At 30.3% G+C, this 24,076-nt stretch overlaps 1 protein-coding gene across 1 annotated transcript; it reads left to right on the top strand.

The window, feature by feature from the left end:
* On the top strand, positions 1-22,090 carry LOC107439886 (lateral muscles scarcer). The gene is made up of 3 exons (XM_016052627.3): positions 1-864; positions 8,617-8,771; positions 21,612-22,090. The coding sequence occupies exons 1-3, from the start codon at positions 705-707 to the stop codon at positions 21,879-21,881; spliced, it is 585 nt and encodes a 194-aa protein (XP_015908113.2). The 5' UTR covers positions 1-704; the 3' UTR covers positions 21,882-22,090.
* The last annotated feature ends 1,986 nt before the right edge of the window (positions 22,091-24,076 follow it).

Genomic DNA, 24,076 nt, shown 5'->3' with positions numbered 1-24,076 from the left:
GAATTGCAGAAAACAAAAAAAAAGAAGGTAAAAAAAAAACAACAAACCATATTATCCAAGCATCCTCCTCACTATTCAAGCTCATCACCCCGAGCGCAACTTTTGCCGCCGACGGGCGCTTGACACCCTAAATAGTCGACTCGTTAATTGCCCGTTTAAATCATTAAAGAGCATGCCGGGCCATATTTATCAACTCCAAGATGGATTGTCAACTTGCTGGCGACAAACGAGAAAAGTCCTCCTCTGCCACAGAAACACTTTTGATAGGCGGGGACATTCTATGGGGGTTGTACTCCGCTTTTTTATTCTTTTTATTTTGGACCATCCCGTAAAAGTTCTTATCATCAACGATTATTAACTTCAACTTGATGATCTCTGGGTGAGATTTTCACCAGATTTCGAAACTGTTCCATATCGGTCCAAGCTCTTAATAGGCCTTCTCCATAACAAGCATATCTCAGCGCTGATTAGCAATATTAAGACACCAATCAATATCTTTTAATGATTGACCAATTAAAATTTTAGTGATTAAAATATTAAAGATTTAAGACACGGCTTTTTTTTAATAAAATATGATATTTCCTATTAGGAAAAGATTTAAAATGCTTTGAGGACTTCATTTTTCTTCAGAAAAATGGTGTTTCTGCTTCTTAAAATATAAATATTTATCTAAATACTATTCCCGCCAAAGAATAGTTTTGAAAATGAATAATTGCAAGGAAGTGAAACCGTGGAGCACAAACTTTTGCATCGAGAGCTTACTTGGACAAAAAGAACATTCAAATTCTTCAGCTATTAGTGCATCAGACGAGTCTACGAGTGCCAATAATTTACCCCAGTATGATTCGGATACAACAATTGATAGTAAGTTGTTATACGTTGTTATTATTATTTATTCAAAGAGTTATGAAGAATTATAAAATTTATACTAGCTCTCTCTGAAATATTTATGCTAAATTTTCTTTATACTCACTCTCTATTTAATGAATCTGCCTCAATTTACTAATACTATTTCTCTCTATTATAGCACTACCTCATTTTCCTTACACTATATCTATAATAGTTCTGCCCTATTTTTCTTATACTAAATCTCTCTATTATAATTCTTCCTCTCTTTCCTTATACTAAAATTTCTGTATAATATTTTTGCTTCGATTTCTATATTTTAACTCTCTCTTTAATATTGCTGACTCATTTTTTAATACTAAATCTCTCTATAATATTTTTGCTTCATTTTCCTTATATTAACCCCCTCTTTAATATCTTTACTTCTATTTCCTTATACTAAATCTCTCTATAATATTTCCGCCTCATTTTCCGTATATTAACTCTCTCTATAATATTTCTGCCTCATTTTCCGTATATTAACTCTCTCTATAATATTTCTGCTCCATTTTTCTTATTCTATAATATATTTCTGCCACATTCTCTCATATTAACTGTTTCTATAATATTTCTGCCTCATTTTTCCTACGTTAACTCTCTTTTTAATATGTTTTTTTCTTTTTCCTCAAACCAAATCTCTCTGTAACATTTCTGTCTCACTTTCCTTACATTAACTCTCTCTATATATTTTCTGCTTCATTTTTCTTACACTAAATCTTGCTATAATATATTTCTGCCACATTTCCTTCATATTAACCATTTTTATATTTCTGCTTCATTTTCCTTACATTAACTCTTTCTATAATATGTCTGCTTCATTTTCCTAATACTAAATCTCTCTATCATATTTCTGCACATTTCCTTCATATTAACTGTTTTTATAATATTTCTGCGTCATTTTCCATATACTATATAATCTCCAAAACAAGCGGTTCAACTATAACAAGCTACCATAATGCTATGCATATTTGAACCATAGCGTGGTGTATATTTCCTGCAACCTTACTAAGGTGCTGTCAAGTCTAGAGGCTGAGTTGCATAGTATATAATTATGCTTTTCATGATTTCTGGAGGGGTGACTACTTTTTTTTTATCCAGCAAGCATAAATGAAGAGATTTGTAAGAAAAATCAAAAGCTTCAAGTGGCATTTTTATTGGGTTTTGAAGCACCAGCTTTAAAAATGTAGAAAAAGAAGAAAGTTGTATACAAAACAAACTTTCTTAACTATATCCTTTTGAATCCCAGCCTCAAAAAATTTTTAAACATTTGATAATATTTTATCACTTAATTAATATGAAAAAATATTATAAAAATAATATTATAAATATGATACTAAAAATAATATAACAATATTAATGCAATGAAATTAGTATAATAATATTAATTTCATTAAAAATAATATAATAATAATATATACAAACTTTCTTGTTATATCCTCATGAATCCCAGCTTCAAAAAATTAGTAAACATTTGGTACAATTTTATGACTTAAAAAATTAATATTAAAGAAATATTACAAAAATAATATTATAAAAACGATATTTAAAAAATAATATAATAATATTAATGTAATAAAATTAATATAATAATATTAATGTAATAAAATTAATATAATAATATTAATTTTATTTAAAAGTAATATTTAATATTATTTCTTGAATAATATAAATAATATTATTATAGCAAACAATTGGATTCCCTCTCGCCGGTTGGTATTTTTAATTAAAATGAAAAATTATAAGTAAAGAATTAAATTCAAGTAAACCTATTGGGCATTTTTATGGTATATCTTATTATTTGAGTTCAGTATAAATTTATTCCACGAGCAAATTGGGAAGAAAAACACTATAAAATATCCCACTATTTACAAAAAATGCTAAAAATTAAAAAATTATCGTTTTTTAAATAAAAAAAATTAAAAAAGTTAATTTAATTTAATTAAATAAACGTTTTTTTTAAAAAAATAATATTTTATTGAAATTATTAGTTGAGTTAGTTTTTAAAGTCACATATTTCAAAGTAAAAATAAGTTTTTTGATCATTATTTAAAGCTCGGGTTTCGAAAGGGTGTAATAAACAAGTATTAGAAAATTGAATGAATATTTTGTTTTCTGTGCAACTTCGGCTCATCAACAATCTTAATAACAGAATAATAATTTTATCTTTCAAAATTTAATATGAGCTAGTTAGTATAAAACGTTTTATGATAAACGTGTATGATAAAATATTAGAAATTTTATTAAACGGTAAAAGTCCTACTTTTGAGTATGCTTCAGCAATATTTTTCAACAATAAAGTTAATAAAATAAAAAAAGACACCATCAAAATATTTAATCTATATTAATGATTAAAACAACTAATGATGAATATTTTTCTTCACTAGTTTTGAACATTAGGAATCTTCTTATTCTATTAGTTAAGGGGTCTAACTCGTATTGGCAAACAATAAGTTTGCCGATTTTTCGACTTCATGTCATTTGCAGAATTTTCCATTTAATAACTATATCCGAGGTGTTCCGTAAAGACCGTTCTTAATATGCATTTTTAAAATGTCTCGCAAAAATACAATAAAACGTATATACTTTGAGGGATGCAAATTAATATTTCACCGAGTAAAAAAATAATGAAATCGATATCAAAATCTGTTTAATAACTGCGCAGGAGAGCGAATGAAATAAACCACAAAAACAGATTTGATTTCAGAGAAAAGTTGAAAGATAATTATTAGAGATATCCTTAAGTTTTAACTTTTAAGTAAGCTTTTTTTTTTTTTTCAAAATTGCTATTAAAATCTTTTCTTTTGTTGTAATTTGCCAGTTTTCAATTGTGTTTGAGTTTTTTTTCTCCCTCGACTAAATATTAGTTTTAGAATCCCAAATGTGTGTGCAGATTTGTTTTCCTTTTTGATAATGATTCTTAAAATACTTATTAAGGACGGTTTTCATGGAACATCTTGTGGAAAATTACAGACGGCTTCATATTTTTGCTTTCACATCCTAATATATATGTCACCGGCAAAGTGTGAAACGCCGGCATTGTATAGAATGTCTGACGTTTTTAGGCAAAGTATGAAATGTGAGAAATATTTCATACTTTGCCTAGGCATTCTATACAATGCCGAATGTTATTTAGGCAAAGTATGAAATAATCGTCCTGATGAGATTATTATGTAAATGATGTGCATGTTACTGTGAATGAGAGAAATTGGTGGTTGTTGACTTTCACCGTTGAATGTTGACAATCACTTAGTCGCTTTGGTGAATGTCCGAAATATTTATTACATCCGATTTCATATTAATTTATTTGTGGGTATAATTACATTTATTCGATATTTTAATACTTACTGACGATAGATTAGAAGAAACATCAGTGCTTGGAGAATCGGGCAAATGTATACCGGGCAGTGACCCTTGACCTTAAAAAAACATCAGTGTAGGGTATACCGGGCAATGGCACTTGATCGTAAAAAAAACATCAGTGTAGGGTATACCGGGCAAATGTATACCGGGCAATGGCACTTAACTAGACCTAGTATATATTTCGGACATTTACCAAAGGTCCAGGCATACTAGTTCTAGTTAAGTGCCATTGCTCGGTATACCCTACACTGATGTTTTTTTAAGGTCAAGTGCCACTGCCCGGTATACCCTACACTGATGTTTCTCCGAATCTATCGTCAGTAAATATTAAAATATCGAATAAATGTAAAACGACCGATTTCGGTCATTTACAGTAACATGTATTTGTCAAAAATAAAAATGTTATTCTGAAAAAAATACTGAGAGTTCCATTGAAAAACATTTATTCAAAATGTGGAAAGAAAATTAAAAAGCTATGCAAAACAAAATTTAAGCCTTTTTTATTAAGGGAAACAAAATTTTCATATAAAAAATATGAAATTAACCTACTTGTTGCCACATGGCAGGCTTGAATGATATTTTGAATTACATTTCATTAAATTTTTCCATGTAAATTTCTTTAAATTCCTCCATTTCCATGTAGCTCAGTAAAAAAATAATTTTTGTTATTAGTCAAAAGTCACGAGCCACGCGTTAAAAGTCACGAGCCTTGCCAAGTGGTGATATTTGAAACGAATCGGAGATGTATTTTATACTTTGCCGGTTTCTCATTTGGCAATCTATAGAATGCCTAGGAAATGTGTGAAATATAAATCATTTCATACTTTGCCGTCTAATTTTAGGCATTCTATACAATGCCTAGTCATTCTATACAATGCCGAATTTCATACTTTGCCGGTAACATATATATATATTTCTCTTACACGGCGACAAAAAAAAGCCTCATTACAACTCCCCGAATGGCAACGCTAGAAAGTAGACCAATGATTTCCGCTAAAAATGTTCTAGCCAAATCTAGCTGAGGTGGCTCAACATATAGCGCTTTTAAAAACGGAAACTGAAATAACCAGAGAGAGCATTCCATTATTGTTATTAGTTATTCATTGAAAAATAAGTCTCAGTCGTGCTGTTACGCTTTTGAATTTTTTTTTTAAAAAAGTTGTTATATGGATTTTAATGATTATTTTAAGTTCTTGAAATTTTGTCCATTTGCAATGTACCTAAGTTAGTAGTGAGCGAAGCGAGCTTGGTTTGCGAAGCAAACCATATAAGATTGCGTAGCAATTTTCGGGGGTTGGCGAGCGTTTGCGAGCAGGGGGCGCAGCCCTCTAGTTTATATAAAAAAAACGTAGTTTAGTTCATAATTAAAATAGATTTTCAAATTTTTTTTAAATGTCAGTTTTATATATTGCGTAACACATTTGATATTAAAATCAAAATTCAAAAGTATAACTAACATAAGAATATCTTTTCTAAAAATTAAACATGGATTTGAGAACTGAGTAAAATATTTAAATTATGGATTTTGATGTAGTTATTTTTAAAAAATTCAAAGTTTTATTAAAATAGTGTTAATATTTAATTTATAATTAAACATTCAAATTTAATAATGCAACAGATAACTTTATGTTACTTCAACTTTAAATTTTGATTCTAATGTCAAATGCGCTGACATAATATTGCGTACCATGAAAGTCTCATTTTACTAAATACTTGAAGAATATTCTATTTTTTTACATGACATAAAATAATAACAGATTGAATTAGTTTCTCATTATACTCGGTGTATTCTTAGTTGCTAGAAAATTCACATAATATGATTAATAAACAAAAAAGATCTAGATTTTTATCAACGTAAAGCTACATTACTTATTTAACAGTAGTTACCGGTAGTTTTTAATTATCTTCCTTTTTTAGCAATATTCTCTGTTATAATTACGTTTACAATTAGATAATTATTTTAAACTAGTCGCCTTCGGCAACCAGCTTAGTCACTTTTCAAAATTATCATGCACAACGTATAAACAATATTAATCAAGCCGAATGCACAACACAACTGTATTTAAATATTCTGACTGTTTAAACACTTCTTTGATGCTAACACCTTAATCAGTTTTAATCGATGTATTTGCCCTATGAACTATTAAACTCGGTATTTCTCTATCGATAGGCAACACTATAGTTATTATTCATTTTGTTAAGTTGCATTAAGTAATAATTAAATTAGTATTAAAAAATTTGCTGTACGTTTTGTGTTCTTAGCTGGTAGTTTCCATCAAAAGAATCTTCAATTTATATAAAATGAACATTTACCAGGCGATGATCGTTTCAGCTGCTCACAGAAGTAAGTTAGGAAAATTATAGAAAGTTCCTTTTTAATTAATTACATTATCCATCCAATTGCCTTCCACAAAAGGTCCTAATTACATTACCAGGCTATGATCATTTCAGCTGCTCACACAAGTAAGCATCGAAAGTATATTTATCTAAACATTCCTCACTCACACAACATTCATTGGGAGGCGAGTTATCTCGGAGAATCCCGGTTCACCTTATTGGGAGGCGAGCGTTCTATTCTCTGAACCACCGCAGCTCTCAGAAATAAATTAATCGCAATATGCACAGTCACATATTATTATTCAAAAATGAAATAAAAGATTTAAAAAAAAAATACTCTGCGGCTCGCTCCTCCTGTTCCCTTTGCTCAACAACCTCCGTGATTGCTTCTCACTCATCATTGAAGATCAGGGAGGAAGAGGATAATTTTTTTACGAAAATTACGATTGGATTGCTATCCGTTTCATTTTGAGTCTCTTGATCTTCTTAAAAGATTTTTTCTTAAAAAACGCTAAAAAAGGATAAATTTATTTATAAATTAGAAAATTATTGTAATTTTATGTAAGCGCTTTTTATGAATACGTTAATCTTACTGAAATGAAAGGATAACTAGATTTTAAAAATAATCAAATGTATTTTTTTTTAAAGTAAACTTAGTAGTACAGAATGTAGGACACAATAAGAAGTAATAAACGAGAAGTAATTTTACTTGATAACAATATGTAACGATAATTTTATATTGTATGACAGTTTGCATTGGAAACAATTTCTGTCTCTCCTGAGTCTTTATATTTTTAAAAATTTTGATATAGATGTATATTTGGCAACATCTAATCTCCCTTATTATTTATTTATTAATTAATTTTGTTACTTTTTACATCAAGTCAAGTGCAAGCTCTTAAAATGAAAATCGCAAAATAGCGAACAGTAGATCGGTCAATTTTTCTTTACTGAAAGTGTTAATTCGTATTTTCAAGTTTCTATTTCTTATAGGGTTTGTACAACAACCAAAATAAATAAATAAATAAGTAAATAAATAAAATGTAAAAAAAAAATATATATAATAAAAAAAATTTGAGAATTTTTTTTGGCATAAATGCAGTTGATATTGCTTTAACATTCGATGAGTTTGGAATTTCGAAAAACACTCTACGTTAATTTCATAAGCTAATGTCCTTTTTAACAGGTCAAAATTAAAAGGCTTTAGTTGCATTGCTGAGGCATGTAGAGTGAAGTGTAGGGTATATTTTCCAATAAGTTTAACAGTTAATAATTCTTGAAATAATTATCGAATGTTTATTTTTTTTATTCCATCGTAATTCCTGTTCACTTTTCTACACCCCTTAGTAATTTCAAGTTTCTAACTTCAATAATTTTTGCGCAGCAAAATAAAATTCAACGTTAAGTTAAACACTCAAATCTATCGTTGGTGACATTTACGATTTTTCAGTAAGATAACGAAACTTTAAACTAAAATTAGAATTAAGTCAAATGAAACAAGGCTTGAAAATTTACACCACACTCACGGTAAATTAGGTTCAATGTTGAACATAATGGTGTAAATTTGCTAGTAAGATTTTAAATTGAAGTGTGGCGTAACTAAATTGATGAAGTAAGATAATAGGGTTCAACTTGAACACATATTAAGGTTGCAGCGAATTTAAACTTTAACATGGTCCACCTAACTTTTAAATTAACTATGAGCAAGTGATAGACTAGTTCATAGACTATCTTTTACTATCATTCTTTATTATTTTATTAATAATAAATAATAAGCTGAATCAGTTTTCGATTTCGTGATTATGTGATATATAAGCTGGTTTTGATTAGTATACAATTATGGTGATTCTAAACATAAACTAATGAGTGCTAAATTTTTTTACAAAACTCACATAAATATTGATTTAAGACCATTAATGTGTAAGTCCGTACAACTTCCTCTTTGAGAAGGATTTTCAAGCTATATATTAAGGGGGTGATTACAGAATACCCTGTATAATCAAATACATAATCTAAATATATGTTCTATTCTAGGTGAAAATGCATCAGATGACAAACGAAAAAGGGCTAGAACTGCATTTACTTCATCACAAATTAAGGCACTGGAAGTAGAATTCGAAAAGAACAAGTACTTATCAGTTTCCAAGAGACTTCAACTAGCAAAACAACTGAAATTATCGGAAACACAAGTAATTCAGTTTTCTTACTCTCATTATACTCCATATTAATTTCCACTCTACATCATAGTAATATAATAAAAAGAGTGTTCCATAAAAGAAAGGTAACTAAAGGAAAGCATCCTAAAGGAAAGCATAGTCGGAAATAAAATGCAAATCTGTTGGCTCATTTGCAGAACTTCTTACAAGGTTTCGCAGTTTGGCCACCATGCTCACCAGATCTTTCCTATTTCGATTTCCTTTTGAAGGGACAGTAGAAGGTTTGTGCACGCGACTTTAATCGATTCTGCAGAAGACCTCGTTTCGCAGACTTTCAGCTTCCTGGGGTAGAGAGCGATATGCCTGGTAATTCTCAGAACTGAAAATTTGATTTTTTAACTTAAATATGTGCAGTTACCAACAAAATTACTTTTAAATTCCACGAAGTTTCTTATCGAAACAGAAATTGAAATACTAGTTTTCAAAGATGCTATATTGGCTAGTAAAATGAACTTTACATGAGCTACTTCTATGTCAAAAAATATATTTTATTGTCGAAATTTTCAAATCTGTTATCGTTTGTTTCTTGCCCTAAACGATGATGAAAAATAAAATCAAAGCTGCTATTTAAATTGTAACAGCGTTTGATAATAGAAATGATAATCTTCAGTCTAACACACGCAGATTGTTTTTCCATTTTTCTTATTTTCATTTTAAATTTCTTTTAGTGCAAATATGTGCCTCGATTTTTATTTATTTTTCACGATACAGCGCAGAAAGAAAAAAAAAAAACAGGACCACCCTGGATAAATTTTGATTTAATGATCGGATTTTCACATTCTAGGACTCAATCTTAATGGTCCGAGGGGGTGACCTCAAGCGCTATTTAAAAACAAACAAATTTAGGCACAACAACATACTTTATCTGAATCAACATATCTTTTTTTCAACGGATTCTGATTTCTGATCCCTAAAACCTAGATGGTAGCCGCAATCTGGGAAATATTGTCCCAATAGTTATGCCAAGTCAGAAGAGCGCTTCGAAGTTTTGACCTCTTAATGTTAATTTTACTTTTTGCGTATGTATTTCGCAATACCCCGAGAACCTTATTAAACAAATTGAAAAGTTTTTGCAGACAATTATAAAAGTTGTTGATTCAAAGATAACTCCATGCAAAAAAAAACTTTTATTAAATATTTATTATTTTTTATTAATTATTCAATTTAAACGTATAAAACGTTTTGAATTGTGAAGTATAAAATTTTTTACATCATTTTAAGGAGTGCAATTTTACATAGCAAAATACAAAATTTGCGCGGTCGAATAGTTTTCCGAGAAATCGAATTTTAAGTATCTGACTTTTTTCATCATATTTTGGGAAGTTTTAAAGCAGTTATTACATTTAATTTATAAATTTGTATTAATGTATTAATCATCATATTAATTTATTAATCATTATATTTTATTTATTAGAGTTGCTTTGCTTAATGTCTTGGAAAATTCTAAAAAGATATAGATTCATTCCATGTAAAAAAGAAACTGTAAAACCTGTGATTTTTATAAATTTGTAAGTGAAGTGAGCATGTTTTTTTTTTCAATTCAAAATATATCTGATTACTATCTTGATATTTGTGTTTGGGTGACTAAAAAAATTTCAGAAATATACAACCTCAACGCAACACATAAAGTTTTAAGGGGTCTTGGATGTTTCAGTCATATTATTGAAGAAATTTAAATTCAACTATAATATTTTAGTCAGTTTTATCAATAGCAAGAAATATTTTTGTCATCTAGAATTGATCTTGGAAATCATAGGTATTTTGGAATATAAATATTTAGAATTCTAGGTATTTTAAAAAATATGCCAACAAATTTCCAAGATTTTTCAAATATTTGGGGAACAGAACTGGATTCCACAGGAGTCATAAAGAAAGAGGAATTGCCTTTAATATAATAAAATGCGAAAAATAAATACATTTATTACAGGACTAAAAATGTACATAAAGTTAAAGGTTTTTACCATTTTATGTTTAAAAATTGCAAATTTTTTCTTCTGCCTTAGATATCGCTTTTTAAATGCACATATAATTTAAACATGGGGTAATCAGGATGCTAATCAGGGTGTTTTTATGAAACAAAAATATAAGTATATGAGTTTTTTTTAAGAACTCGTGCTGAAATAATAATAGAACAAATGCATTAAGACCCACTTTGATATGATTCCGTATTTAACGAGATTCCGTATATTACGAGAAAAATAGAGTCTTTTCTTTGGTTCAGTATAAAAAGTGCTGGAACAGCGGTTCTCAAAATGTGTTCCGCAGAACCCTAGGCTAAGCGTGAAAAGATCGCAGGGGTTCCTAGAGTTGGAACTTTTCTTTAAATCAGTAATAACTTATGAAAATTGTAATTATATTTATGGCCAACAAGTAAACCATATTTTATTTATATTTCGGTTGCTTTTATGAAATTATTTATCTAAAATTCCATTGAAAAATTATTGCAAAATTCAAAAAAAAAATTCCAACATTATACTGAATATTATGAAAAGGGTGTGCATTAATAAAAAATTGCATCAGTTTTTCTCATCAAACTTTTCAAATTAAATTTAAGCAACCAAATTAAAGAATAAATATGATTTTCTGATAGCCATTTTCAACGTTCATAACTGTTTTTTTTTTTCTCGAAAACCTTAGTCGGGATTTTCTCTAAATGAAGATGGATTATTTAGAGTTCCACAGACGAAAAAAATTGTATTAAAGTGTATCTTATAGCAAGCGTTTTTTTTTTAATTCTTACTATTTTTTTATTTAACGAGGTAAATAATTTACTAAAAGCATTAAATTAAATCAAGAATAATTTAAACAAGAAACCAACAATGCATTATCAAATCTTATAAAATAAATTCTTTCTTTCTTACTAAAAAGTCTTTCGGTACATATTTATTTTTTAAAACACCGTCTTTAAATTTCAACTTTCTAAACTTGAAACATTGACAGATAATAGTGTTGTAGATTTATTAAAATATATTGAATAGTTTTTTTCAAGTTGCAGAAAATGTAGATAATGAAATCGTTCATAACTTAATTTACTTGAGATGTAAATTAGATAAAATTTTTTTAAAGCTAAACAATCTACGATAGATAAATACATTTTAACTTCGCAATAAAAATATAATATGAAAGCATATCCTTCTAGTTTTTTCCTGTTTTTTTTCTTCAGGTAGATTTTTTTATTATCTGAGTTCCTCGTTAAACCAGAATCCTAATGTAATGTAGTTTGTGTTTTGTCTATTTGTTTATGGGTATAAAATATTGAAAGTTTAAAAAACAAAACTTAAATACTGTAGTTCATGTTTTGATTTTGTGATATTCAAAATAATACTGAATACAGTTAATCTTTATTTCGATGATATTAACCAATAAAATCGTGCTCTGCTTAATCCAATAACGTAAAGCCACAAGGAAAGACGAAATATAACACTATATAAGAAAAAAATATCGGAATTTTATTAGCTTTATTAATTGCGTTAGTATAAGTCTTCGTAGCATTGTTCAGTATTAATTGTTTTCTTTACTTTTCCACCTCGTACGAAGAACGGGTATTCAGCTAGTTTGAAATGAAATGGTAAAAGCCTCATTTTAAGTTAGAAATGAACGATTTATTATTACTATTATTGATGTTGTTTTATTTTGTTTATATATTGACGCTGTAAAAACAAAATCAGGAAGTAATGTTTATAACTTAAATGTACTTTTTTTATTACCGTCGTTGAACAGCCGACCCAATTTTTGAGTTTAATTTTGAACCTAATCCAGAAGACAAGGTAACTCCTGGATCAGGACCCCCAAGGGTATTGATTTGTTATGGGAACATGGAGGATTTTGTGACTCGACAGATTTAACGAGCATCAGTCACCATTAACTACACGCAGAGTCTTCGGTTGGCAGGGATCGAACCCACGACCTCTTGGACATGAGCCCAGTTCCCTACCAACCAGACTATCCCGGCTCTAACTTAAATGTATTGAGAGTGTTATAACGATATACTGGTGTTTTTGTGAAATGAAACATTTACACATACATAAGTAAAGCAAATAAATTTGAAGATTTAGCACCCTTATTGTAAGAATAAGTACTTATCTGTATTATATCGTTGTAAGAATAAGTACTCATCTGTATTATTTTAATCCCTTCAAGATCGCTAGAGATGGTCAAGCGATTCCCTTCACGGCCCACGGTAGCACATATAAAATGAGTCCTTCTGACTTTAGTGATCCTAGATCACAGGAACAGGATCTCAATTCTGTACTCTCGTATTATATCATCTCGTATAACATTTCGTATTAGTACATACACGTACTTTTCTGTAAACATGAACTTGGAGGGTGCGGATGGGGGAGGTGCTTTTTTCTTCTTCCGCTGGTTCTTAAGGGTTACATTATTTACGTTACCATAAATGAAAAAACTTAGTTTGTATAGAGAAACAATTCTCAGTTGTAATTAATTGAGGTATAGAATTCGTTGGCGGTTGGGTTGGAAAAAAAAAGGTAAATGTGTGCTTTGTAGCAGAGATGCTGGTTAATTTTTTAGAATTTGCACCGAAAAATTACTGAGAATGAGTTAGTCTTGATAGTTCCTTTCTTCTGAATTCGATTCAAAATTGCATAAAAAATATGAAAAATTTTAAAGATAAAGAGTACAGATTAGAATTCAATCATTCGTGATATTAATTTATTTGAACCTACGGAAATTAAATAGACTGATATTGTGACAAAAAACAGGATATTTCATTGGAAATGGGCTGAAATAATGGAAATAATACAGCACAAATAAAGAAACCAAGTGCTGCACCGAACTGTGAAAACTTCAAATGTATTCTAAGTTTATTATCATTTACATATTAATAACAGAAACTTTCGCTTAGTTAAATAAATGCAATAATTTATATGAACAATTATTGCATTTATCAGCTTAAACCTTAGTATTAGAAGGTTTTTTCCTGTTTTTCTTCTTAGTGTAACTCAAATATGGATTCATTTCAATAAATAAAATAAAAAAAAAACTTCTTATGGTTTTTTTTTATTGAAAGAAATCTACAGAATTGTCTTAATACTTTATTCGAGAATTATATGCATTTGAAATTGCGATTAAAGTTGGTAAATGTGAATTGCTGCCTCAGATTTACTCTTGGGAGAGTTTGTTTACTACCGAAAATAATGTAAAATTAATAAATAACGTTCGTTTTAAAAGAGAAAATCTCTCTTTGCCACGAGAAATAAAATTCGTTGAAAAGCAAAGACAAGGGATGGTAAGAGCAGTGAGCACTGAATAAAGCTTTAAAAATCGTGACGAGTATCAGTAAGTTTTTCTCTACAAACAGAGGTTCTGGTAAGAATTATTTTCTTAAAAGTAAGAGTACCTTTGTTGTTGGACAAACTTACGATGTTTTTGTAGAACTTCTCTTAACATGGATTAACTTGATAAGGATTACTGTTGCTGTTGTTGTTGTCGGCCATTAAGGCAGAGGGGGTGCGATTGTACTTGTTTTCCAGTGGTGCCATCTATGGCCAATAATTCGACTTCTGCCTCACCCATAAGCCACACCGTTTACAGAGCGGACCCATTCATACATCCATTCATTCATCCACAGATCGTAATTTTGACCTGAACCAGGGAACGATCTATCTCCAATTTGGTACCCTCATAGGTATAATTTGTTATGAGAACATGGAGGACTTTGTGACCAGACAGATTTAACGTGCACTAGTCACTATTCCCTACACGGAGAGTTTTCTGCCGGCTGGATTCGAGCTACCATTCTCATGTGAGAAAACACGTGAGTCCAGCGTCCAGCCAAGTGGGCTATCCCGGACCATAAAAAGGATTACTGTAATCACGAATTTGTTCCTTTGTCAAGTTTCTAAGTTGAATCTAAAATTGCAAAAATTAAAAATGTAATATAGCTTACTATAGAAAAAGCTATATAAATGGAATACATATGTTTTTTCATTTAAAGAAAATAAATAAATTTTTTGTTTTTGTTTTACTACGAGAGGAAAAGACGACTGCGAAGCAATCTTGTGGGTTGGGAAGCGAAACGAGTTGATAAAGGTTCCCAGCAGGCCGCGATTTCGTCGACTAGCAAGTAGCAAATTGTTAGTTAAAAAAAAGCCAAATTCTAGTTACAGAAAAATGCAGTAGCCAAAATTGCACGTAACTTTTGATTATTTGGATTTTCGTTCGTTTTCTTGTCTTTTTTCTCGTGATTTTTCAAATTCTGATATTTTTAATACAATGTTATTACGACACGTGATTTTCGATGTAAAGTTATCACTTCCATGACGCCCTCGATTAACGATGTAAATTCCATCGTAAATATTCACCGTTTCCCGATTATTTTATCGGTAGTTATCAATCGTTTTTTCTACGATTTACATATTATTTTTTAAACTTCGGTATTTTTAATACGGCAGTTCTGCAACACTTGAAGTTTGAATTTGAGTAATCACTTTTTCATGCACATGATTCAAGGCTATTCCGTCGTTAACCCTCTTAATCTGATCGTTTTCTTGGCAGTTGTTTGAGCTATTTTTCGTTTTTACGGCATTGTTGCAAAGTCTGATACGTATTTTTAATATAACTAGGAGGCTCCGCCCCCTGCTCGCTAACGCTCGCCAACCCCCCAGAATTGCTACGCAATCCTATGTGGTTCACGCCGTGAACCATGGCTCGCTGCGCTCGCTCGCCAAAGACATAATATATTATCATCAAAGACATAGTATTTTATCATCAAAGACACAGTATTGTACTTATGTAGAAGAATTCTACCAATGTTCTTATTGGCTTTTAAAAAAGTATATTAGCTATTTAGATTGTACATGGTGAAAAAATCAAAACATTTGCTAAATAAGAAACATATTAGCAAAATAAATTATCAAATATTGCTTCACTGATATTCTGCATTTTAAAGCGTGAAAATTCAATGCATAAATAAACGCGAAATATTAAAAAAATTCAATGCATTCAATACAAACACTTAAACGTTTTTTAGACGTTTAGGTAGCTCCCAGTAGAAAAATATCAATTCAACAGCGGCCTTTTAAAGAATTCTCACTTCAATTAATTAATTAATTCCTAATTGAGTTTAAATTAAATATTGTCATGTTTTTAGTGCATGAATCTGAATTGAACAACCTGATAATGCTCACTCTGGTTATTGTTATCTGGTTGCTCACTACGTGCTCTTGCGCGCCGAATCCAATCAATTAAAAATGAAAACTGTTGCCATCGCGAGAAAAGAAATATCATCGGTTTTATTGATACATACATACATGCGTACGCACGTATTAGCGTTTTATATAATATAGATGTTATTTCGACTCACGAATTTTGAATTTGAGTAATCACTTTTTGACGTTCTTTATTTGCGACAATGCCGTCGTAAATCAACGTCATTTTTTAATTGTTTACTCGGCAGTTGTAACAGTTAGTTATTTTACTTCAGCTCCGTAAATTTCTACATCATTTTTATATTCTCGAAATTTTACGTACGACATTATTACTACGGACGTATAACATAATCGAACACTTGATTATTTAAAATTTCATATGAGTATAAATATTTACCATTCAGTGATCGCTTTATTGCAATAAGTCACACAGAAATGATTATAATGAATTGAGTACTTGCACTTCAAGAAGAAGACCACGGATACCCACACATATGACCCATGACGTCAGTGGCAGTTGATCGCTTATAAATAAAATGGCGTGTTAAGGTCAAGCTAAGTTTCTCCTCACAATTTAGAATTAAATACACCACCGTATCGCACATTGAATTCATTGAAATACAATTCCTGCTCGTCTACGTCTTTTATTTAAATTAAAATTATTATTTGCTTGTGTATTTTATAGTAACTGTGACTTATTTTTGTTATGTGTACCTGGCAACTTCGATACATAATTAGTTTGTTTATGTTTTACATGGTTTCCTACCTGTCTTGATGTTAAAATAGAAATATATAGTGAAATAATTAAAATTTTTGTGAAAGAATATAGAATGCGTTCCTTAGGAGAATTGATACTATAACGGTTGCTAACGTAAAAAAATGCCACGTTTCAACAGCCAATCAAGATCGAGATAAACACACTACGTCACTAGGTATCACATTTTAGCATTAGCAAACTTTGCTACTGATTTTGAAAAACAAAATTGTACCCTGGTTCCAGTATATAAAAATTATTAAAATGTCACACTTTCAAGTTAGTTATTTTGTCGAAAATTTTCGAAACTCTAATTTTTAAATTTTCGATGAAAACTACGTACTTGAATACTATAATATAATTGCATCGATAACTACGTATAATCTACGCACTGATAACTATAATTTAACGGTTAAAAATAAAGATTAAAGACAATAGGATTTAATTGCGATTTTTATTTCTTGAATTATCGATTCATTAATCGTGTGCTTCTCCTTCTGTAAAGAGGTTCCGGTAATCTAAGATTAATTCCTATGATTTGAAACAGCGGAATATATTCCTCGGCCATCATCATCAGATCAATGTAATCATCTTCATTATCCACTGTGGTGACCGATATATAAATTGATTTTAAAGATTCTGGCGGATGTACAAGCAAAAACTCAAAAACAGAGTCGAAACCGTCTACAGATTGTCCAAAAGACATTTGAAGTAATTCCAACTTTTTGGAAATTCGAAGAAACGGGATGAGGTACACTGAAATGTCATCGATAGAAGACATCCAGAAAATGCTTAACGATTCTAAAAAATCAAGAGCTCGGCAGTTGCTTAGTTGCTGAAACAGATGGCCTATATTCAGATTTTCAGATTCTTGAAGACTCCTTTCCAGTCTGAATTGCAGGTATTGAAGCGGAATAAAGTCAACCAAATAAACTGAAAAAGTCTTCCGAATTTGAGAGGAATAAATCAGATTCATGTTGACCCGTAACTTTGGACTCAATTTTCGCAAACGTTTCCACACCATCGGGGAGATACCATTGATAGGAGCTTGCTTAGAACCCTGGCATTCTATATCGATTAGTGAAAGCTTCTTAAGGGAGAGGAACTGAAACTCATTTAGCTCCAGCAGAAAGTGCATCGTTTCTTCGAAGAACTCAGAATAGTTCACTCTTAAAGTTGTTATGTTCGTGAAACAGTACATCGACAATAAATTTGGCGATCTGGGGATATTAACTCCTGTTTCGTAGCGGTCCCTAGTGAAGCCTTTCAGAGCTAGTGTTTTTATATTTAACGAATTTCGTTCGCAAAGTGCTGAAAGTATTTTAACTCCGTCTTCCTTTCTGTAGAAACTATTGTAGAATTCGACATTTCTTAGAGTATGCTGAGTTTGAAGGAAGTTTACTGTACAGCTAACCAAAGTAGAGAAGTCATTGTTGCTTAAAAACTGAGAAAGCTTATGCGTGTTTTCAAATTTAAGGGAATAAAGTTTGCAATTGGATGCAGTCATTGCTTCCAAAAATAACTGCAGTTGTTCCTTAGCTTTATTAATTTTTTCCCGAATGAATAGGTTTCCTGAAATTTCAACGCAATTGAACATGTACCCAAACTTTCGAGCCATTTTAATTTCTGGCCATGTTTCCTGTTCTGACGCACTAAATATGTTGTATTTTATTTTGTTCCAAACACTTGGAGATCCATATTCATTTGACCAATTTTTGCAGACTAAGGACATATTTATTTGATCATCTTTATCCAAATATGTATAGACGGTTTCCAATACTGTTGATGGAAGGGCAGTCCAATTTATGTGTTCCTGATATATTTTGACATCGTAATCGACAACAGAGTTTTGATTTCTGTAGATTGGAGACGACATATTCTTAATTTTTAGAAATAATTGCAATTACCTGGCAGAATTTTTTAATTCAAACTAATTTAAATGTCCCATTTAATATTATGAACTTAGAGTATTTAAGTGTGATTTATTTATATTGCTTTTAAAACTCTTTATGTTCCAAGTTTAAAGTAGTGCTCTCATACTTGAATGAGCCACGAGTACAAAATGTAATTGGGTTTATCAGGTTGACAATCGTAAGTTGAATTTAAGATAATCAATTACATGCTTGCAAGCAACGTCACACGTGGTTCCGCTAATCTATAATCAAGTTCGACACACGCGTGACATCACTTGCAGGTATCCAATTAAATTTGATCTGAAAATTGATTCAGAGTGATAATTAACTCAAGCTTTAAAGCTGTAATGTTAAGACGCCATGCACAACCACGTGATTAGAAACAACCATTTTATTTTATATCTGTCGTTGAACAGTTGACTGAATTTTCAGTTTATGACTATCAATGTTCAGTTCCGTATCCTTGTAATTTTTGATCCAATCCAGAATACAAGGGAACTCCTGGATAAAGTATTAGGAGAAATTTGCTTTCGTGGAAAACTTTCTGATGGAAATAAACCGCATTAGCGTTGCATGGAGAGGAAAACCACGAAACCTCCTACGGTTATCCTGACTGACGGTTAGGGGACTCTAACCCATGCTACGTCAGTAGTGTGGTCAGTGCGAGCCGGGTGCGGAATTTGAATAAACCAACCACTGCCGGAATTCGAAACCTGTTCGCCTTTTTTGGAGGCGAACTCTCTATCCCCTGAGCCACCACGGGTCAGATACAGTTACAGTTAGATAATTTAAGGCTAGAAAATCATTAATAAGGAAATAGCTCTTTGATAACCACGTATATTATTTAATAGCACCTCATCGATACATCACTTCAGCGATACGTCATTCATACTGAAATTATATATTTGTGAGTTATTACAATTATTGGAATTTAGGAATTCCTTTTTTCTTGAAGATTTCTTTACAAAAATCATGGGTCAAATGTTTTCGTTTTAATTGCGTTTTTGTTAAAACTAAAATGTTTCAAATTGTATAGAAACACTGCAAAATTAAGATTGACTTGTTTGTTAATTAAAGTACTTGTTTAATTAGTAATAAATGCTTGCTAGAATTTAGTATTTTTTTTCCAGTTTTATTTATGAAATAATGCTCATTTTATTGATTTCATTAAACCATTATGCTACGTAGTGCGCAAAAAAGAAAAAAAAAACGCAACACCCTGATTAACTTTTGATCTAATGATCGGATCTTCACATTCTAGGAATCAAATTAAGATACAAAAACATATTTCCTCTGAAAAAACATACTTATTTTTCGACTTCGGATTTCTGATCCCCAAAACATAGGGGGTAGACGCAATCTGTAAAATATGGCCCCAATAGCTTAGTCAGAAGAGCGATCCAAGGTTTGAACCCCTTAATGTTAATTTTACTTTTTGCGCATTTCGCCATATCTCTAGAACTTTTTAATCAAATTAAAAAATTTTTTGCTCACCATTATAAAATTAATTTATCCAAAGATAAATCCACGCAAAAAATAACTTTTAGTAAATACTTATAATTTTTTGTTCATTTTACTTAATATTCCACGAAAAGTTTTTGAATTGTAAGTTATACGATTTTTCACATAATTTTAAAGAATATAAGTTTAGCAAAATACAAAATTTGAGTGAAATCGGTCGAATAGTTCATGAGAAATCGAATTTCAAAAAAGTTTTATTTTAAAAATGAACATTAAAACAATCAAATAATGTTATAATTTCTATAATCAAAGGGGTTTCTTTTGAACAGCCGTAGGTTATTTAGAAAAATTCGATTCTTTGAAAACCGGGCATTGTAATTATGCAGAATGGCAGGCTAAATTAAAAGTATCTAGTCCACAAAAAGTACACCACTAAACAAAGTTTGTCCCAATGTTTTATCCAGGAGTTCTTTTGTCTTCTTGGTTGGGTTTAAAATTACAAGGCTCCGGAGTTGAACCATTGATAGTCGCAAACTCAGAATCGGGTTGGCTGTTCAACGCAGGTTATAAAATAAGTCTAACAATTTTTAGGTTCACTGCAATGAGCTCAATTGCTTTTATGCTAATTAGAAATATATGTAATAAGCCTAGTTGACTATTTAATTATCAAATAAGCCTTGTTCAATTAATCTGATTCACTATATTCCTCTATACAATGTAAATTCAGGCTGATTGAGTAAATCTTTGTATATAATTTTTAATTTGCTTTAAGGCTTATGAACTGATTGAAATAAGCCTGAAAAGTAAAAAGCTTTATAGAAGATATTGGATACAGTTACAATCATCCCACCTAACTACAAACTCCAGATTTGAAAAGATCGTATATTGGTGTTATTTTAAAATATTTCATATTGATAGACATTCGTTTANAAGAAGCAATTTATCCAATTTATGCAGCGTATAAATGGTATTTATGGAAACGTACCATAAAATCATTTGTTACAGCAAGGATTACTAAAATGACATTTGGAATTACAAAGAGCATTATTTCTAAGACAAAAACATATTTTGTTGACACACTGGATTTTACACGAACATTTTTTAAATCCCTGACCAGTACCTAAACTTTGAGCTGTAGCATATAGATTATTTTACATTTTAACGGGCAGCAGATCGTTATTCTATGAAATAACTAGTTAAACCATGAAATACAAGAGAGTTTTACACTTTAACGGACACGATCAGTTATTTCATGGAATAACTAGGTATTCTATAAAATAACGGATTTCATACTTTAACGGTAACATATACATTTACAATCACCCCAGCTTACTGCAAATTCCGGATTTGAAAAGATCGTATATTGGTGTTATTTTAAAATATTTCATATTTATAGACATTAGTTTAGTAGTTTAACGAAAGCTGAACTAGACTAGTAACTTAACTGACGGTTGCAATCAATTTATGTCTTGGTTTAATTAAATATCCCAAATAATTTTTTATTAAATTTTAGATAAAGATCTGGTTTCAAAACAGAAGAACAAAATGGAAACGGAAATATAGCACAGACTTGGAACTTTTAGCTCAGCACTATTACCAATCAATGGGTCTACACGCAGCAAGGCCTATGGTCATTGGAGATAGACTGTGGCTATTTAATTATCCTATGGAAACTCAAGGCATGGTGCCAAATATGCTGGGGCCGGGTATGCCTCCCGTTCTGGATTCACCTGTACCAGATATGCCACCTGTTCCGCCCAATCTCATGTCTCCATTTCAGTGATATGGTTTATATACCAAAGACGTACGCTTTATTTTTAATGTGTGATTATGTTTCAATGCAAAGATTCTTAAATACTACTTTGAATTACATATAGAGTTTATAGATAAGAAACAATGTCTATGTTTTGGAATGTGCCAAATTAAGAAATATAAACACACGTTAAAGGAGAAAGTGTTAATTGCTTGTACAATAAAGAATTTGAGCTTTTATTGGTGTCGTTTACTTACTGCACTTAATCAGGTTTTATATAAACTGATTTTCAAGTGTAAGCAAAAATTGTCACCGTGCATTGCGCTAATTTTTCTTAAGCTATTCGATTGGTTTCGACGTTATTTTTTTTTAAAAAAAGCTTCAATTAAAGTATTAATTTTATGTTTGGTAAATAGGGTTTGTAAAATAATGAATGCAAACTCAAGTTTAAAAATTTATAAAATATTTTTCAAAGTAAGGGAAAATTTGAGTTTAGAAACTAGAAATTTTTATCCCGCTAACAGATCTACAGCAAATGGTAATGCATAAGTTTCAAATTTTTTTTTTCAAGACAACTGAAATGATTGTCTGTGTTTTAAATTAAAATCTTAAAAAATGAAAAAAACAAACGAACAATAAATAGAACCAAATACATTGTTTAATATTGAATTCTAAAAGAAAAATTCTGAATATTTATGTTAGACTTCGATGAAAACAACAAATTCACACTTATACTCTAACTTTCATTTAAAAACATCGCTAACATTAAACAAAATCTACACTAAAAATTTCAAAGAAATCTATGATAAATTTGTTTTGTAATGCGTGTTAGCGTAAAGAAATTTTTTCAAAATCAACATTCTTCAAAGCATTTAAAATGCAAGAAAATTCTCAAATGTACACAAAAAAATTTATTTCCGAATTATAAAACAACAAAAAATTAATTATTATCTTCTGAATTCCAAAAAGTAATTTTAGAAAATCAGTTTTATTTGTCTTAAAAATATAAATTATTAAAATAAACATAGGTTCAAATACTCAAACTGATACGGAATAAAAAAAACTGCATATGTGTATATACCTATATATATATATGCACATTGCATACATAAGTTAAAAATATAGTGAAAACATGAAAGTTAATATAATAAAGTTTTTGCATTGATATATTAAAACTTATTTTTCTTAATTTTCTCTCTTTTTTTTACATCCTTCTTGTCTTAGTTGTGCTCTCTCTCTCTCTCTATATATATATATATTGTAGTAAGATTATTATATTATTTGAGATTTTTATTTAAATTTTCGTAAAAAAATGATCAACATTTGAGATTTTTGAAGCAAGTTGAATCCTTCCGGTCAATGACGGTTTACACAATAACAACATATAACACAAAGTCATTGGAATTTTCGCTTTTTTAAAAAAAATCAAAATAACATTGTACGACAATGACACCAATCTAACGTTTTATAATATAATCCAACACTAGGCAGTATTTATTTCAAAACAACACATATCAATTCTTTACTAAAGATTTTTTATCCTGGCCAACGCTGGTCATATTAGTTTCCCTCCCCCCATTTCTTCTAAAACCGAACTCCATCTACAATTACAGTCCTAGTCTTTCATTTAAAGAGAAACTATAAAATTGGCGACAAGGCGGTGTCTTACTACCGCGCCAAGTCCATTTTATTACTCATAATTCATAACGTTTATCTGAATCAGTTTTCACGAAACACTTACTACTTGCCGATCATTACATTTAAGATTCGCTGGATGTTAGAAGGGAAAAAAAGAAATGTCGCAGAACGTCTTTTGGATCTTCGCGACGTAATGGATGAGAAAAGAGGATTAAAAGAATGATGCCGCTTCTTCATCTTTTGATAAGCGGACTAATGAGCGGAAGCTGGTCGTATCGCACTGTGACGTCGGGACTGTAAGTCGTACATCATCTCATCGCTTGGTTATTGCAACATTTTTTTTCTTTCTTTCTTATCATTGCAAGAACTGTTCCTTCAGATATGCTTAGGATATGAATAGTTATGAATTTAGTTATTAATATCAATTCAGTTTTTTCAAAAAGTTAATTATTTATTTTTTGATGATGTTTATCATTATTTTAATAAATAGTTTTTTAAAAATTGTAATTACGATGCTACATTCCTGCTCGCTCTGCTCCTCAACCCCCTGAAGATGCCTCTCATTCATTTTTGCCTTTTTTGTCTTC

The sequence above is a fragment of the Parasteatoda tepidariorum genome, chromosome 2 (assembly GCF_043381705.1).
Source record: "Parasteatoda tepidariorum isolate YZ-2023 chromosome 2, CAS_Ptep_4.0, whole genome shotgun sequence".
NCBI lineage: Eukaryota > Metazoa > Arthropoda > Arachnida > Araneae > Theridiidae > Parasteatoda > Parasteatoda tepidariorum.
This window is presented reverse-complemented; position numbering and strand designations above follow the sequence as displayed.

Coding starts and splice junctions, on each gene's coding strand:
- LOC107439886 (XM_016052627.3), top strand. CDS start 705: ATGAATAATTGCAAGGAAGTGAAACCGTGGAGCACAAACTTTTGCATC. Junction 865..8,616: donor TTCGGATACAACAATTGATA/GTAAGTTGTTAT, acceptor GTTCTATTCTAG/GTGAAAATGCATCAGATGAC. Junction 8,772..21,611: donor TGAAATTATCGGAAACACAA/GTAATTCAGTTT, acceptor ATTAAATTTTAG/ATAAAGATCTGGTTTCAAAA.